The sequence below is a fragment of the Chlamydotis macqueenii genome, chromosome 3 (assembly GCF_036417535.1).
Source record: "Chlamydotis macqueenii isolate bChlMac1 chromosome 3, bChlMac1.mat, whole genome shotgun sequence".
In the NCBI taxonomy this organism is placed as follows: domain Eukaryota; kingdom Metazoa; phylum Chordata; class Aves; order Otidiformes; family Otididae; genus Chlamydotis; species Chlamydotis macqueenii.
In genome coordinates this window covers 7,550,654-7,569,689 of record NC_141558.1, presented here as the reverse complement: position 1 = coordinate 7,569,689, position 19,036 = coordinate 7,550,654, and the positions used below count along the sequence as shown (strand labels likewise).

At 43.7% G+C, this 19,036-nt stretch overlaps 1 protein-coding gene across 1 annotated transcript; it reads right to left on the bottom strand.

The window, feature by feature from the left end:
* Positions 1–595: 595 nt before the first annotated feature.
* MRPL19 (mitochondrial ribosomal protein L19) lies at positions 596–5,965 on the bottom strand. Its single transcript, XM_086744964.1, has 6 exons — positions 5,860–5,965; positions 5,494–5,605; positions 3,322–3,440; positions 2,627–2,761; positions 1,609–1,790; positions 596–866 (listed from the first exon to the last, which is right to left on the bottom strand). The coding sequence occupies exons 1-6, from the start codon at positions 5,945–5,947 to the stop codon at positions 651–653; spliced, it is 852 nt and encodes a 283-aa protein (XP_086601090.1). The 5' UTR covers positions 5,948–5,965; the 3' UTR covers positions 596–650.
* Positions 5,966–19,036: the final 13,071 nt, after the last annotated feature.

The window sequence follows — 19,036 nt, the reverse complement described above, 5'->3', positions numbered from 1 at the left end:
TAACGCTTGAGCTCAGAACCCCTCTGTGTTTCTATTACAGAAATACAATTTTATGAAGCCAGCTGTCCCAGTTTTGAGAACCTAACTGGCACCTTGTGAGCACTTTATCATGACCCTTACACTCATTCACATGATTTGGCTTAAACACCTTAGCTGAGGATGCTGGTTTCAGAACACTTGTATTTGCTCTATCAGAAACAGATAATTTTTTTTAAATGGGAAAAATAAACAGCACTTGCTCTGAGGGTATGATTGGCTCAGACATGTCTGCTTCCCTGTATAGCCCATTTCTGAAGCTGAGTCAGGCAGTTCTACAACCGGCCACGACCTAGGCTGTGGAGAGAGAAGTAACAGTATCTGGAGCTGACAACAATTAACTTGACTGGGTGATGCAAAGCCCTTTTCTTAACAGTAATTTAAGAGAGGCTTCTCATTTCTGGAAGAGGGGTGAACATAGCATTACACTCCTCAGAAAAGGGAATGGCTGTTTCCAGGTATAGAAAGTGTTCAACCAAAAAAGTCTGTACACTTCAAAATTTTCTGGAAAAGTTAACTTTATTGTGTACTTTGCCTACGTGTATATACACACAACAGGTAGTAATCCATATAGTAAATATTAATTTTCTTTAATTCCTGGACTGCGAAAGCTGTTATTTTTTAAGCTCTTCACTCACTTCTTTCCAAATTTTTTCCTCTATTTTTGAAGTATCATATTCTCGCAGCATATCAAACTCTAGCCACGGCTGGCTCCACTTCTGTGCTGCTTTCATTTTTTTTTCAGGTAGCTCAAACTTTATTCCTTTTATATTGTATTTTGGCCTTTCCCACCGTTTTGACCATGGTTTAGGTTTCATTCTTACCTGCAGCTAGGGAGAGAGATTTAAATAAATAAAGTGTTAAGTAATCAGAATTTTGATTGTGAGCTTCTTAGCAAAAGCTGCTCTAACAGAAGGAAAGTAAAAGAGAACAGACTAATTTGTCAGTATGGGAAGGAACTACTACTTTGCACTGCTGGGGGAAAAGGAATTTTTTTGTGTCCACATGACTGTTGTCCTAGTATCTTTTAAGACTTTAATTAAATGCTGTCTTGATTTATTATACCGTCCTTACACACATAAAGTGAAGTTAACTCCTCTTTTGTAGTACTTCTCCTGTTCCTTACTAAGGGAAAATAAAACCAGCATGATAGGGAAAGGGAGAAACGATCAGTGTAAGTTACTGAGTTACTAGACAACAGTCTGTGACAAGGTCTGCTGGTTGCTGGATCTGCTCCGAGACGTGGATTTTAGCTGACACCTACCACTCCCAACTTGGAAACAACATTAACAACAACATTTCTGTAGGAAAAGCTTTCCTCTGCACAGTGTTATATATAAAGGCATGCGGAGGCTGCTACTCCTTGCATGTCTTCAAGATGCACTGCTGGGGGTGGTAGATATTTACATTCTCAACGTTCTTTTGCTATAGAAATGGCATAATTGCCTGATTTTTGTATAGTTTTGTCACCCTGGTAACTAATGCAATGGAGAGCTGTTTAACGGCTTTTGAGCACATCAGTCAGATATGAAAGTTATCCTCCACTTTCCCTCTGAAACATGCAGCTCCTACCTTGTTTACAGGAATTTCTTCATGGTCTAAACGAGACACAGGTTTCATATTCACATCAAAAGTACTGTACTCAGGGAGGGCATCTCGCAGGTACATCAAGTTGTCATCCAGCCTCTTCTCTAGCCTCAGAACCTCGATCGCTTGGATTCGAGGATTGTACAGTTCATAACATATTTCAACACCTTAGAGAGAGAAAGGCTGGTTTAATGAACGAAATTCATTACAAATGCTAACACCAAATTACTGTTTCTTCAGAGTGAGTTATACCTTCCTGTTTTATTAAAGAAGAGCTTTTTACTTATACAGAGCACTACAATAGACAGTGCTCTATGCACATGTGATCGTACACGTGCACTGTGTCTGCACAGGCAAATGCAGATTTCTTTTTTAAGTCAAATCTTTGATAACAGAATGGCTTAAAAGGCATTGAACGGCTTGAATTTAAAGAAAACTATTTTAGGATTTAAACTTTCCTCCCTTTTGGTTACAAGGGCTGTTACTATCTATCTCATTGTATGTAAGATACACACACAACCCTCCCATATTTGCTCTCAGAACATCAGTGTTGGCATCGCCCCCCATTTTGTCATAAAACAGAATACAAACCTATTATAAAACTCTGTAAATCTGTTGCTTGTTAAACAGTTGATGCGTATGTCCCCAGTTAATGCAAATAACACGGCACTCAAGCTGGGCTAGTATTTACATGGCTAGCAGTAGAGTGCCCAGACTCAAATACAAGCACAACCACAGTGGATGCCACTCAGTCTCCTCCGAATACAGATCTAAAAATCATTAAGTATACAGACAAAAAACTACTAAGCAGTCCCATGCCTTCAAATACATGGCACAGCAGCAGCTCTGTATACAGTTTTAAACCTGCAGCATTCCCTAGCAGGTAGGCTCATGATTTCACTTTAATCTGCTCTCATCCTCTCCACCAGATATCCCTTCACATACAACTTCCAACACTTCTTGCTTAACATTTCTAGCGTCATTACTACAGTTAAAACCCAACCTTGGTCTTCTATAACATTCCGAAGGACAAAGGTAGCGCCAAGTCCTTTTCCCCCTCTCTGAATGCAGATGCCTACAAACCGGCTGGCTTTGTCATTGGCATACGGATCTGCAGTAGTAACAGCGAGTATACTGCCTGCCAAAAAAAAAAAAAAAAAAAAAAAAAGTTAAAATAAATAGTGTTCAGGTCAATACATCCCGAAGTGTGGGAAGAGAGTCAGACAAAGTGCATGCATCTAGGTACATGTTGAAAATGTTTTGTTTTCCGTGAAAACTGCCAGAAACAGAATAAACTTCTAACGTGCCCTGAATTAACGTAAGTTAAAGTGATTCTACAGGTTAACTATGAAGCTTTTTCACCTTTACACCCTTATTTTTGACTCTTCATTATCCAAGTTGAAGACAAATAATCTAAAGTATTTTCGTTTCTTCAGTGTTACTGATAAACCGTATGTGAAAGTGCCAGAATTGAAAAAACCACATAAGAAACACATTCATATTATACTTTTAATGGAAACCGGATGTAAATACGAAATTAAAATACGAAATAGTACGTACAGAAACACATGCTAGCTGATCTAACACACCCGATACTGTCACGTTCTATGCTATCCTACAATGTGCAACCATACCTTGTAACACCCCACCCATGTAAAATACTGACGGAATTATGGAAGTTTTAGTGCTGTTACTGACCAACATAGAACTCCGGGATGTTGAACACTTTTCTTCTCTGTATCATGTCCTTTCTTTCTATATAGAACTTCAGAGGATCTGTTCTCCCTCTAGGAGGTATAAATTCAGGGCTCAGGAACCTGTAAGAAAATCAAAACTTTAAAAAGTATAAACCAAAACCATTTGCATAAAAAATGCTAGAGAAGTCCAAGTATTTGGCCTAAAAATTGCCCCTGTTAACCACCAATACCAGCTGCCTTTTCGGAGATATGAACTGCAGTTCATTAAATTACTAATTTTTTTTTTGTTATCCAGAAGATTTTTTGTGGATTTTTGTTGGGTTTGTTTTTTTTTTGTTTGTTTGTTTTGTTCTTCTAAACAGATTATTTCAAAAGCAATAATAAATGCTGGTCTCAGAGCAGCTGACCGAAAGAGGACAGTTCAGTTACCGCTGTCACAGCTCAGGAACAGGTTATTTCATGGTTTAGTTGTAATCCGTGTGACAGAACACTTACTATTTGATGACTTTATAGTAACACATACAGAACAATCTATTACCAGTTTTTACAAATTGAGTCTACAGGAAACACCACATAATTGTTCTTTTGTCTTAGAGAACCTTAAAGGGATTCTTAAAACTATTTTCTGCTCTGATAAATTAAACCATGTCGAAGAATTTGCTCACGTCCCGGAACTCAGTTATCTGACTGCTGAGTTAAAGGCACATTTCCTGACACGATACTGGCCTGTGCCGAGGACCATTTCCAAGACCATTTGCACGTGGTCAGTCTGGTTTGGATGGTAAGACCGTTTGGCCTTAGAGCTTGAGGATGAAGCTGGACGCATTTAATTCACTAGAACAGATGTATCTTAAAAGTCCCGGATCTAGCCATGAGAGAAGTGCTCAACACAGAAAAAGAGGACAAATGCAAACCTGCCTCGAAACCTTATAGAGGCTGTGGGGGCAGAACAGGACAACGCATGCAACAGCACAAAGCTTCTGGTTCAGGAGAATGAAATGTTGAAATGTAGCTCCCTGTTCTGTCCAGCTGCTGCATCACACTGCAGAAACTGCATTTCTTAGAAGAGCCACGCAGACTCTTCACTTCTTAGAGACACTCTAAAGACAGAGTGGCATTTTTTTATAGCCTGATTTTTAATACCTTCCCCAATCCTAGGCTGCCTACATGCTACAGAGTTTGGTTTTTTTTGGGGGGGGGGGGGGGGGTGGGGAGATGAACAAAACAGTACTATCACTCCCCTTCCAGACTCAGCACTGCAGTTCTAACCACCGCATCATTTAAAGCGATGGAAATGGGTTGAGGGAAGGTTACCAGTGATGACATCAGCTCCATTTCACAAACAGTAATCTATGTGATCACAGCTGATCTCAAAGTCTAAGGCAAAAGCAGACACAGCACCCATGTCTCTGTCACCCTGTGCCATAGTGAAGAGATGCACGCCTTTAACTGAGAGAATCACAGAATGGTTTGGGTTGGAAGGGACCTTTAAAGCCCATCCAGTCCAACCCCTCTGCAAGAAGTAGGGACATCTCCAACCAGATCAGGTTGCTCAGAGTCCCGTCCAACCTGGCCTTGAATGTTTCCAGGGATGGGGCATCCACCACCTCTCTGGGCAACCTGTTCCAGTGCTCTACAACCCTCGTTGTAAAAAAAATTTTCCTAATATCCAATCTAAATCCACCTCCCTCTATTTTAAAGCCATTACCCCTCATCCTATCACAACAGGCCCTACTGAACAGCCTCTCCCCATCTTTCCTGTAGGCCCCTTTGAGGCACTGGAAGGCTGCTATAAGGTCTCCCCGGAGCCTTCTCTTCTCCAGACTGAACAGCCCCAACTCTCTCAGCCTGTCCTCATAGGAGAGGTGCTCCAGCCCTCTCATCATATTCGTGGCCTCCTCTGGACCTTCTCCAGAATCTCACACATTAACACCAGATTTCCAAATGTTTACTGCTACACATTTTTTTTCATGTTTCACTGCTTTCAGGAACTCCAGAGCACACTATTTTAAAGTGTTTTAAACATATTTCAACATAAATGGTCTTTGCTAGAACTTTGCAAATGCTTTTTGTGCAATAATGCCTCGGAGCTTTAAGGAGGTGCTCACAAAATTACCAACCCACCAGCAGACCTGAACACAAGCCCACTGCGATAAGCACCAGGACACCCTACCTCCTCTCCTCTCTCTGCTTCTGCTTGTCAATAATGACGGGCTTTGGAGGCGGCTGAAATTTTGCTGGCTTTCCATCGCTGTTAACTCGATTCCCCGAGGAACAAAAACACCCTGCAGAAATAAAAAGCCATCCGCGTTTTCAAGCTGAACTGCCTCCAAGAGCCGCCCAGTTCGAGATCCCATCCCCGCAGAGCGGGCCCGGGGCACCCCCCACCGAGGACACCGCCACCCGCCCCCGCTCCCTGGGCAAAGGCACCGGGGCGTGCAGACGGCCAGGGCCAAGCCGCAGGCAGCCGCTCCCCGCCGCGGGCAGGTGAGAGGCTGCGGGCTGAAAGAGGGGATAAAGGGCACAGGGGGGTCCTCACTGCCGGGCAGGGCGGGCCGGGCGGCGGCGAGGCCTAGCAGCCCCGCGGTGGCACTCCGGGGCCACAGCCTCCCGCAGGCGGCTGCCATGGCGACTGCGGCCGCTTCCGGCCTAGCCAGAGCATGCGCACAGCGCCTGCTATGGCGAGTGTAGCGGGCCAAAGTAGTCCCAAGCGCGAAGCAGAGCTGTGTCTGCCTCGGCCCCCGCGGAGCTTTCCCGCACCAAAACCTGGCAGTGGGGCGGCTGGGTTTGTACCTGAGGAAAGGGCCCTGGTCCGTGGGGCTGTGGCACCCCCGGCCACTCCCGTGGCAGGGGAGAGGGCCAGGTGCTGTGGCACTGGGTTCAAAGCTGGAGCTCCTCACCGGTGGTGAGCTGCCACGCTCATGGCAGCTCCTTGGGGGGTCAGGAGGACCCACCACAGTTTATTAATGCTGGCTTCGCTGCACAAAAGTGGTTACATGATTTCCAGAAACACGTGCCTGTGTGTTTTCATGATAGAAAGACACTGATAATAATTTTTTTTTTCCTGGACTATTGATATCTCTGTCCATAACTCAGATAACTTGCAGTGATTTCACAACGGTTAGTTTACAAATGAGCATATACATTGGTATTGTTGAGCTGCTTTGAATGTCTTTGTTTCAGTCAGATTTCCTCAGGCATCAGTAGCAGCCTGGATTCAATTAGCAGCTACGCAGGCAGGAGAGAGGCACAGTTTAAATGCAGAGTGTGGAGCTGTTAAATGACACCCCACTGTTTAAACTTTGCAGAGATTCACTTCAAAATCTGCCTGACCCCATCAAGTAATTAGATCGATCACCTTCCCGGTGATGCTTCCCCAGCCCCTTTTATTGGTGGCAGCTGACTTTGTAGCCTCGCTGAGCCCCCACATCCACAAGAGTTATTTTCTAATTTGTGATCAGCTGTTTGGTTTCTTAACTGTTGCTTAGAAGATGATACTGTGTGCAGAAGACAAGCCACAGCATTTCTTGATAACCTGATCTGACAGAGAAGCAAGTTAATAATTAGACATGCAAGGGACAGAAGAGGGCACTCCGACCCTTAAAAAAAAAAAAAAAATCACTACCAACACAGCACACCACTTGAAGCAAAGATTCCTTCTCAAGATTATTCCTTTTTAAAGTTCTTGTCACTACCTAAGCATTATTAAAAAGTGAGAAGAATATATCTCGAGGGGGATGAGGAACAGAGCAAAAAGGGGTAATTCCAATAATTTAATGGTGAGTGAGGAGGTCCCAAAACAGCTCTAAGGACATGTGTAGTTTGTGACTTGAAAACTGCAGGTTTGTGGCTCACAGCTGTCTTTGAAGAAAAGAATTGCATGTTTCAATGTAAGGGAGCCATTTCTAGCTCCTTGGCTGACCACTGTTGATTGCAGCCTACCAAGACCATTTTGACAGCCTGGTACTGCATGGAGCTCAGGGATTCCCGAGTTATTCTAGGTGGTTGTCACTTCACTTGAGGTGAAGTGAGGAGGAGGGCCCTGGACCCTGTGTCTAGTTCCTTTGTGGCCTATTGTGGCACCCTGACATCAAGGCACCACTGATTTGCTTGGTGAAGCTGGTCAAGTGTGCCCCAGCTTTCCATTTTTAAGGAGCGCAAATGCAGGATATCAAAGTTGACTTGCAGATAGCTGTTTCCTTAAGTTCTTCTGTTGTACTGTGTGAACTTCTTAGTCTCAGTCCTGTTCTTGAGTCTCTTTTTTCAGGGACAGCTTTCTTGAGTTTGAAATACAGGTACAAGGGCTTCAGCTTGAGTTTCTCCACTAAACAGGTCAAATAGAGTAGAGGAAGGGCTGCCTTCCTACTTATCTTAAGTATAGAAAAAAAATCTGTGAAAACATGAGTCACTTTACAATCACATGAGTTTATAATTTCTGTAAAATGCTTCTGGGAGTAGGATTAAATTCATAAAGACATCACTGTGCTCAGGTGACCTGGCAAGGATTAAACAGACTTTGGGACTTTTCTGAATTAATTCTGTTTGAGTTGAGCATATTTCTAGTCCCCTCTGTCAAGTCCTGGGGAAGCCCACCTGTGGTTCCTTACTACTGCCGTACAAAATGTATTTGTGACTGCTTGCCCAACCTCAGTTACGACCCCCTATTATTAAATTTGTGTCTTCTTCTCAGGTAGTCACTGCTTATGTTCTTTTTGATAAAAAGTTTTGCCCAAATCTGCCCTGGAGGAGCAGGGATGTCTCATGGAGCACCCTAAAGGTGTGTTTCCACAATGCCTAGGCAGCTGTGACTCAATCTAGGGATGCTATGCCCTGCAGGAATTTTTTATTCTCACCAAAATGCACTGCAATTTCCTATCAGAGCATCTGAGTTTCCCTGGGAAGAAAACCCAGACAGGAAGAAAATATATAGTGCTTAGCCTGGTCCCCTCTCATCTATGGAAGCAGGATGGGACTAAGGTCTTCCATTAAATGTCATCCCCATGTTACTGTCTTTGAAGTTTCTTCCAGTATTTCGAGATCCTTCTTAAACTGTTTGTTTCAAAACTGAACGTGGCAGTTCAGTAGTGCTAAGAGTCATCCCAAATATGGAGATAACAGTAGCTCACAGTCTTCAGCTGTGTTTATATCCAGTACCTTTTGGCCACAGCATTGCATTGAGAGGTCGGGTTCAGTTATCCAGCTGGATATGCTCCCACCTCCAGCCTATTTCAAAATCAAATCTCTTTTGGCATAGATGTTGCAGTGACCTGTCTTCCTCCCCTGATGTTTGTGTCCTTGCAGATGTATCAATAAAGACAATGTATTCTCTCTCAGGTGACCAGTATAAATGATCCCTCTTGGACCTACATAGAAACACATTTCCTGAATGATGGGTCTGCTCATTAGTGGAAAAAAGTCAGATGTTTAGGGACTTCCCTGGGATGAAGGAGTTTTTCTTTGTGTTTTCCTCCACCCTTTTTTTTGACTCTGAGCCATTCATTTTTGTTTTCTGTGCTTTAGCTCAATTTTTTTTTTTTTTTTTGTAAGCAAAGCCCAAAGAATGGACCTTCTCAGACCATATGCTGCTTTTGGCCAGATAGGGAAGGCGTATACATTTCTGATGTGGAAATGCCCAACTGTGCTGGTGTTGGCTCAAAACGAGTTTAGAGACAGCTACTTGAGGTCTAGGACACATCTGGGTTTGTATGATACTGAATGTGTGTTAAGAAATCCCAAAACTTGTTAGTAACGTTGGGGCAGCGCTTTTACTTTGAGTTGTGTGAACATGGGCAGGCTACTTCCCAGCTTGAGCTGACCTGCCTACCTGCATCTAACACGTGCTGTCTGTATTTAACCTTCTCATCTCCCCATAAGGCCAGGAACGCGATGCTTCGGTCCCAGCGTATATATGTGCATCAATCTCTGCAGCAACAGGATAAGCCATCACCTTCTGAAACAGGCTGTGGTGCAGTCTGAAATCCCAGGTATTTCTTCTAAACACCTGAGGCCACGCTGTAGCAGCCCCAACACAGCTGTCTGTGGAGTGTCAGAGGGTGTGAAGAAGGGAGGGAATTTTCACGTTCCCTGAGGGGACTTGGCTGTCTTTTTAGAGGAAACACAGCAAAAGGTGATAACACCTGCTGTTATTGTTATTATGTCTCCAAACAGAAAAAGATGTCTATAAAGGACTGAGCTGCTCTGGAGATGTGGTCTGTTGTGCATTCAGGGTTGAGAATAGACAGTTGGATGGCCCCAGATTACAAAAGAAATGACAGTGGCTCATGGAGGGCCTTCCCCACCTCATCCTCACTGGGTGTACAGAAAACACCCATGGTCACCTTCTTCATGTATGGGAGTGAGGACCACTGTCCTGGTTTCAGCAGGGATGGAGTTAATTTTCCTCTCAGTAGCTGATGTGTTTTGGCTTAATATAGACCTCAAGGCTTAGCACAGTTTGGTTTCGGTTGGATTTGAAAGTGGAAACATTGCTTTGAATAATTCATTTTTAAAACCTTACTTTGGCATTTGTCACCTCAGGAGTGATGCTCTTTCCCCTGCCAGTTATGGAACAGTGTGGCACAAATGTGTCTCTCATCCTTTCATCTATGTTTCGTTGGTTTGTACAGTTGTAACACCAGGTACGGAGCCTGGAAGCGATCTCTGCTCATAGAAGCACCACCCAAATGTCAGAGTGGGAGGAAGAAAGGTTAAAGGGTGAATCCCCTCAAGCATTCAGTACGCCCATATTGCTCGGAGATGCTGGGCTGTTATCTGGCACTCCTGAGATGTTTTTCCAGTGGAAAAGTGGGGGGCCAAGGAAGCTAACTGGAAGGACAAGGACAGACTCTGTGGTGTGGAGTAGCTGCAATGTTCCATGGCTTGCATGATGATGTCTTCCTGAGAAATGTGGTCCAGAGTCTGCTTTTGTCCTAGCTAAATCCTGCCCTTTACAGAGCAACTGTGAAGTCATTTATAGTTGCTGTAGCCTTACCAGTGACTGGTGGAGCAGACATAGCTCCCTTTAGACTGAAGGGACACGTATATCCCATAGTCCAGGAGTATCTGAGTCCCTCAGGTTCTCTCACAAAACCTTGCCGGCATGGGCACAAGGCAATGGATTGTTCTGTGTCCTGTTTAGCCCAGGTATCAAACCAGCTCTATAAAACACTCTAGAAAGGTTTGAGTATAGTGGATTTTATTAGAATATTTAAGCAATCTGATGGCAGGTCTAGTCTTTCTGGAAGGTTCCCTTTAAAGAGACATGAGTTGTTGGTTAGCTTAAGGTGAGTTGACCTTAATTAAAATTAATAATTGAAGATATCCCAAAATGTTGCTTAAAATAACCTAAGGTGACAGACCCTTCTGGCTTGAACAGCTGTTCATTAAGGTGGCCATCAAGCACTCACAATTACATTTTTCATCTTAGTGTAGAGCAAGTGAGGAGCAGAGGGAGAACTGTTCTTCAGACACAGTGTCCTAGCACTGAGCTTGGAGAAGCGATGGACTGGAAAATATTCAGCTTGTTCAGTCAAAACACTCCCAGGCCTCAATCATTTTGGAGCGCACATCCTGTTGGAGCCACGCGTGGTTAACCCTGCCAGACCAGCTGCATGTTCTTCCCTTCTCATGCAGCTGCTGGAGAAGTGATTACACCTGCTCCCCTGAGCCCAAGGCTCCTGGAGGGCCTCTGTCAACGGGCATGGCTTCCATGGCACATCACCAGTGTGTTCGTACATACCTATTTTCTTCCATTTCCTTTTCCCTTTGTTGCATTCCAGCCCTGAAGGATATATTGTTGTTGTATAACCTTTATGGGAGAAGAAAAGAAGCAGATGCTGATGACTTCTATCAGGGTGCAGGCAAGAAGTGAAATATAAGCTGGTCTGTTGGCAGTTTTGCCAGTGCCTCGGTAGATACTGACCCTATGTTCAGAGTCAGAAGTGTCTTTAAATTCCTCTTGGAATCTGGTGTTTTCAGATCATCGAGAATAATAGAATCATAGAATGGTTTGGGTTGGAAAAGACCTTTAAAGTTCATCCAGTTCCAACCTCCCTACCGTGGGCAGGGACACCTTACACAAGACCAGGTTGCTCAAAGCCACATCCAAGCTGGCCTGGAACACTTCCAGGGATGGGGCATCCACCGCCTCTCTGGGCAACCTGTTCCAGTGCCTCGTAGTCAAGAGAATTTAAGATGTGACTGGCTTTGCCGGTTCTTTTGGGCTTTTGGCTCTCAGCTGTGTCCCCACTCTGTTTCCTATGGGATGCCTGGCACTCTTAGAGGATACAGAAGGTACAGCAACACTGGCTTATCTCAGCATTCATGAAACACTCGATTCTCCTTTTTCTGATTCAGAAAGAAATTTTTAAGAGGAATTGAATGTAATGTGGAAGCCAATGTTGAAATTAATCTAAAGTAGACTCCAGTAGTCTGTGTAGAAGACAAGTATAGCATTGCATCAGAACTTAGAGCAGTGAGACATTATGAGTTTGGAGGAGGATGAAGAGTGTGTGACAAAATAAGCTTAGGTTCAGTAAATGGTGCCAGAGGCCTTTCCCTTAGGCAGTGAATTCTTGGGTCCTCTTGAGCCCTGTATGGGTCCAGATGCCAAGGGGTATCTGTCCCTGCGTTTCCACAGTGTAAGTGATGGAGAGCCAGTCTCTGGAGCCATCTTACAGAAAGAAGCACAAGAAACGCCATCAAACAAAGAACTCACTGAGCAGTACTTATGTCAAACTGAAAGACAACTCTTGGGTTCGAACCTCATTCCAGAAATCACAGGTAATGTCCTTCAGAAACAGTCAGGAACATCTTGAAAACATAAAAAGAAAGTCCCCATCCTATTTACTGAGATGCTTAAAAAAAATTGTCAAAATGGATTATGAAAGAAATCCCATTCATCTTGAATAGCAAGTGTAATATAAAGACTGATGGGTGAACTCCCAAGTACCTTTACATTTCATAGAGTCAATATTTGTTCTTCCTCCATTTATAACCCCATTACTCTCTCTAGGTGGGCAGGAGATTTCAAAGGGGGACAATTTGTTTTTCTTGATGAATGCATTAATGCTAGTGGTTTGTCATAGTAAGTTATACCTACTATCACAACCTGCTCATGCAGGAGAAAAAGCAAGACAAAAATTTGTGATCAAATTGCTCAAAGTCACAGCTTCTCATTATTTTAAACAAAGCAAGCCAACTTCTGCTCTTCATTACTGTGTGAACAGTGAGTAAACTGAGGAGAAAATGCGATCCAATATCCTTTGTTTTGCAAAACCCCTTTAGAAATCATAACTCTATTTTCCATTACACTGGTTCAACTGCATGCAGTATTATTGCATTAAGACAGGTGGGAGAGAGAAATTGCTGCTTTGTTTTACGTCTCATTTAGCTTCCCCTGGATTCACAGCAAGGCTTTCACCTGAGAACTGGGCTTTATGAGCTTTGTGTCTCTTCCTCCTCCACCACAGAAGGAAAAACAGTTATGGACACTGGCTTTCTAAACCAGCTGAAGAAGCCCTCAGCTCTCCTAGCTATTCCTAACACCATTTATGACCATCTTCTTTTGGTGAAAACCAAACTGCCTCAAATCAGCACTTGGGAATGGGAGTCCTTTTAATGAATACAGCTGCTTTTCTTTTAATGTCGGAAGGTGCATTTTGCAGCAGGAGGGTTGTGTGGAGGCTAGTTGGTGTGGTGTGTTGGGGTAGGTTTATTAGGCTGAAAATATTTTGCCTGTCACTGCAGGAAAGAAGGTGGTTTGGCTAGTTATGTATGTCCAAGATGGTGTTGGCAAGTGAAGCAAGAAATTATCAGCAGTGTAGTAGTAAATTGAAAAGGTTCTCCATGGGGAGCAACATCTTGGGTTGGGAACAGCAAGGGAAAGGCTGTGCATGAAATAGCACCCAGGGGATAACTGCAGGACAGGGCAGAGAGCAAGCACCGGAGTGGTGGGCAGGGGAGGGCTGGGAGGGTGATGCTGGCTTCTCAATCTATCACAAAGGGCTGGTCTAGCAAAAATCAAAAAGGGGTTGGGAGCTGAGTGGGCTCTAGTCCCTTTTTACCTCACCTGAGGAATTTCTGATGCAAGTTACTTGCATATAGAAATGGCATCTTTTATACTGGTCCCAGGCAGTTCCCCGTTGCATGCAACCACTAAAGCAGCGATTAGTGCACCCAGAGCTCTGCGTGTACCACCGCTGTCAGTCCGGACAGGGCCTAGCCTGGTGAGCTCAGACATTCGCAAATCTCTTGTAAGCCAGCTGTGTAGTCTCCTTCCTTTCTCTGCATTCTTTGTAGCTGGTCCAGTAAGTAACGTTACTGTATTAGGTATCAGCGATGTGTCTTCCAGACAGGTGCCCAGAGAGAACAAATGAAGTAAGATTTCAGAATGAGCTTCTGCAGTGGGAAAGGTCTCTCACCCTAGAAGCAAGTTAACTGGAGTTGCCTAATGCCAGTGTTGTGGCTACAGAGTGCAAAGGTTTGAGTGGCTTGAACTTCAATGCTATTGTAAGTTCCTTAGGCTGTTTTAGATGACATAGTCCAGCACTGTCTGAAATGCCCAGCACACCTGGACTTTGTCACTGGATAGTCTCTTGAGACCATTGTAAAGCAAATAACTGGCAATATTATTGTCCTGAGTACTTAATTGCATGTGGAAGCATACAGTTACTCTTGAAACAGTCCTTTCAAATAGAAAAGATTAAAAAGGGGGAAAGAAAATGTATTTTAAGCACTTGTGAAAGGAGAACATAAACCTGTTCTTGCAAATGGCCAACCTAGTCCATTGTTGAATTTGCACTGATGCCAGTGAAATTGCACTTGAGATTAATTTTACTCGTTCAGCAAAAAGGCATTTCCTCTGATTCCCCTTGATTCCTTACCAGTTTGTGATCTGTGAGCCAAAGGGTTTTTTTGTGTAATTTGCTGTCTGTACAAAAACAAGGGAAATACCCTGTGCCCCTAGGCAATGATAAGCCTGAGGCGAAAGCTTATCTGTCCAAGTTATGCTGGTAAGAGATTTGCTCACTCTATGTTCCTCACACGTTCTTCAGCTCTGCCTTCCATTAGACCTGTCCTTTAATAAAGAGAGTGTTATAAAGTGTTAAGTTTCAATTACATTGCTTTTCTGCAAATTAGAATTGTTCAAATCCATCCATGATCAAAGATGTGAGGATGTGAGGGACTGAGAGAGCTGTGTTGTTGGTTCACTCTCACAGGAGAGGACAGTCCCAGCCCTGAACCAGGGAAACCAATAAGATTTTTTCATTGACTTTACCAGCTCAAACTTGAGCCCAGTCTATGCTGAAAGTTCCCTGTAGGAACGGTCTGTCCTGCTAACCACTGTAAGTAGGTGGGAGCACGGCAGGTAGCGGCCTGGGCTGTAGCTGTGCTGGAGTCTGGAGGTGGGACTGCAGGATGCACTGTCGTTTCTGGGCAGCTCTAATCAGGCCTGCTGAGGTAGTAAGATGGAGAAGGTGCTTTGGCTTTAGCAGACAGTGCCAGTCTGTCCTGGTACAGGGATATTTATTAAATTCTTAGCCCATGCCACTGTGTCTTCGCCACAGCTATTAAGAACCCCTGAAACACTGCTGGGGCTTTTAGCACGCATCCTCTGGCCATGTTCATGCTATCAAACTCCAAAGTAGGATTCTTTCCTGCCTGTTGGGAATGGCCACAGTCCTTGCTGACTCCCAAGCCATGCTCAGGAACTGTCTGGATGCCAGGTGGCCTGGGTCAAAATTGTACTGTAGGCAGATGAGCTGCAGTGCCTGGGTCCAGATCCTTGTTTGGTTCAGCTTATCACTACAGATGTGGATGTTATGCAAATGCTTCATGGCTATGCTTGGAAACAATCAGTCTTGTGGGAAAGAAGGTCTCTGGCCACGAAAATTGGCTTTCCCAGTGTTAGTGTCCAATGTCAGTTATAACAGTAGTTGCAATAAGGATGGGGTGCGATCATGTGTAGAGAATGTGTGCCCATGAGGGACAGGAGGATCTGGGGGAGCACTGAAGGACTCTTTTGTTGTCCCTCATGCTACTGCATTTGGGTGCCCTCAAGGTGGAGTCCACAGTAGTCGTGAGGTTTGGGATGGGTGCTTGTGGTATCATGTTGAGAATCATTTTAAGGATGAATGTTGAGATGATTCCCAGTTTGTATCAAATTGCATCATGGCATGTTTCTCCCACAGGACAAGCAGAGAACTTCCAGACAAGTAAATCTGAGCAAGAATTCTGGTTCCCGTGGAAATGAATGACAACGCAAGTTATCTGTGAGGGTCGCTAGTAAAACAGGACATAAACCTGAGCAACCTGATCTGGTTGGGGATGTCCCTGCTCCTTGCAGGGGCGTTGGACTAGATGACCTTTGAAGGTTCCTTCCAACCCTAACCATTCTATGATTCTATGATTCTATAAAAGGGAAAAAAAAATGTGTAGATCAAATTAAAAGAGGTCTTTCATAACATGTGAGAAATATTCGGAACCATTGTAACCCGAAGTGACTCACACCTACGTAGCAGCAGGATAGAGGCACTTCTCCCTCGGTTACCATAGGTGAGATAATGGAAAAACCATACTGCTGCTCGGATTGAATCAGCTGGGATGTCTTTGCTCTTCAAAGCAAAAACCATCTAGGTCAGAGATAGATACCATCAGGTGTACAGTTCAGCCTCATACCTAACAAGCACTCCCAGAGAGCTATAGGTAATACTAAAGGAAAAATAGCTGTGGCAAAAAAAAAAAAAAAAGCCAGTACATACCATCATTCAATTGATGGAGAAATCTTCACAGAAAACCTGTTAGGAGAGGACTAATGAGTTAGGTCAGGTGGAGGAATAGTTTGACATTACAGATATAAGAAAACAGTGCAAGTCCAGAAGGTCTCAGTGAACTTCAGGGTCTCAGTGAACTTCAGGGTCTCAGCTGGGTGCTGTATGCCCACATAGCAAAAAATCTCAGGGAACAACATGCAAACAGGTAGGACAGATGAAACACAGGGAAAATGAAGGATCCAACTCGCAGCTGAGGAACTCTGATCCTTGAAATCCTTGTCTTTTGAAATCCTCATCTCTTGAAATCCTTATGTCACTTGCAATGGAGCACAAAGATGAAGTATGATGATGATGCCAAGTCCCTGTAGTTCTAGTACAGTGATTAACCCAAGAACATCCTGTACACAACGCACCAACAAAACCCAGTCGGTTATGCTGGTCCCAGATGAAGCACCAGACTGGACAGTATCCTCTCACATAGAACATGGCATCAGTATCCTAAGAAGAATACCAGCTAAGAGAGGTTTCCACATGGATTACTTGGTGCAGACATGAGGAGAAAGTTTTCAGCTTTGTTGTTGATGACTTTGTGGTCTCCAAATATATTATTTTGGACATTTTTGCATATGGGAGGATTTTGCATCACTCTGTACAACATCTCCCAACGTTTTAGTGAGATAAGTGCATCACTTGGGGCCTTTGCTCTACACAGAATTATGTTAAAGCAACACTCTCATTCCAAACCTGTCCCAGTATGTAGCAAAGTCCCCCAGGATTTATATTTGTTTTGTAAACTGAGGTGATTGAGTGACACAAAATGTGAAAACTTCAAAGGCTTATCAGTTTGAATATTCTGCACAGCTGTTGTTTAACATTGAATATGGAGACAGGGGAAGATTTTACATGTGAGATACTTGGTGTTGTATTGCAAAACTGCATTATGTGAAGTCCTGTGCCTTCACATTGATGAAAGCACACAGCACTTACTTCCATGAGTAACCCCATCTGTTTCCATAAGACACTCTTAGAGGAAAGATCAAAAAAAAAAAAAAAAAAAAAGAACAAAGAGCTGTACTATGCTGGGAAGCTCTGCTATTTTATATTTGAAGCTCTGTCCACTCAGTTTAGATATATTTCTATAGGTATAAATGCAGATATACTTTGTCATTAATTTACATTCATTTATAAGGAGGCAATGTGGCCAAATGGAAAGAGCTGTAACTACACTTGAAGATTAAAAGTGTTTAATCTTTTCGCATCTCTGACAGTTTCCCCTGGCTGACCTTGAAAACGTAGTGACCTCAAGGGTATGACAGTGCTTTGTCCATGTGTGAAATGGCAGAATGCAACAGTGGTCTTTTGGAGAGTGCTTTGAGACCTTCCGGAAAACACAGTGAGAAGTAAGTAATGTTACTGAGGTTCAGACAGCAAGACTTGTCCTAGCACATTCCTACCAGTAAACTTGCTTGTGACTGTGTAAACAAACATGGCTTCAACCCTACATATGGTCCTCTGGCTGTCTTCTAGAGGTAGGAAATGTGTTTAAGTATACAGAAACATCATATCTAAGAGCAGTCATTCTCCACAGTTACTCTCTGAAGAGAAAGAGAGCAAACAATTATTCCTCCAAGCGAAGCTGTAATGCTGAACTGCATCAGTACTGGCCTTTTCCTGCTTCTGGGTGGCTTTTGGGACAAAGGATGCAAGAGATTGTGTATCATCATATGCGTTATTACATATTCCCAGGAGACATATTTAAAGGCATGGTTGGATTTCAAGGACTGTTGTTCCATTCGTGTCCTCTTGATTCATGTTTACCCCATGAGATGATCCATGACAGAGGGACCATCCTTTGTCTGTGCTGCAGTTGGGACAGGTGGCCTCTTCCCATTTGAAACACACAGCTGATGTTCCCACATGCCCTAAGGAATAAAGGCATTATGGAGATGGGCTTTGGCTGAATTGCCTGTTTCTCAAAGGCTGAGATATCTTCTTTTTTTTTTTTAAGCAAGAGCTGCTTTCTGCTTTCCTTCTGGAAAGCATCTTTACAAACTTGCTTAAAAACACTGCCCTCACGTGACACTGATGTAAACTTTCTCCTCTCTGGTTTAACTTTATTAACAATAACCTAAAGAGCTGCTCAAGCACACTTCCCATGTTTAGCCTTAAACCCTTTGTCACCAGAGTTGGTTTTTTTTTTTTTTTTTTTTTCCATATACTGAGTCAGCCAAACCTAATTACTCTTTAATCAGTAAAATCAACACCTGCTAACAGGGCGGGCTCTTTTCAGTAAACAGTGCTTTCCTCTTCCACAGCACTGATAAATTTCCAGAGGCCCTATTATTTCTTTGTCCTGCTGATAAGGAGCTTTGACTGATAATCTGGTAATGGCTATGGTTATCTCATGCCTATAAGGCAATAGTGGTGAATCTTCCTCTCGGCAAGGGCAGCAGAACTAGGTGAAGCAAGAATTATAGGTAGATGCTAGGAGCAAAATGTCCTGATCTTTTCTCTTTAAAACTTAAGTCAACCCTAGAAACTATGGCATGTGGGATTAAAATCTCAGGTGAAATAAAGAGTAAGGCAGCTCATAGAAGTTCCTGGTCTTTGATCTTGCTTAGGCAGCCCTTTGCAAAAAAAGTAAAGTGGCAGGATTGTCTGCAGAGAGCAGGGACCGGGACTGGATTGTACGGAGCCTGCTGGGCCTCAGGGTATGTCTGTGCTGTCAGGTCAACCCAGAGCCACCGCTGCCCTTGAGAGGTGACTCCTCTGCACCTTCACTATAGATCCTCAGTGTGTGAAGAGCGAGGGTTGCTTAGGTGCAATTCAGGTCAGACCATCCTCTTATTCACATGGGCTGGGTGGATGGGGTGTGGAGAGGATTCAAGCTCAAAGTCAAGATTTCCCACCCTACCCTCATCCTCAGTGTGTCTGGTTGGAACT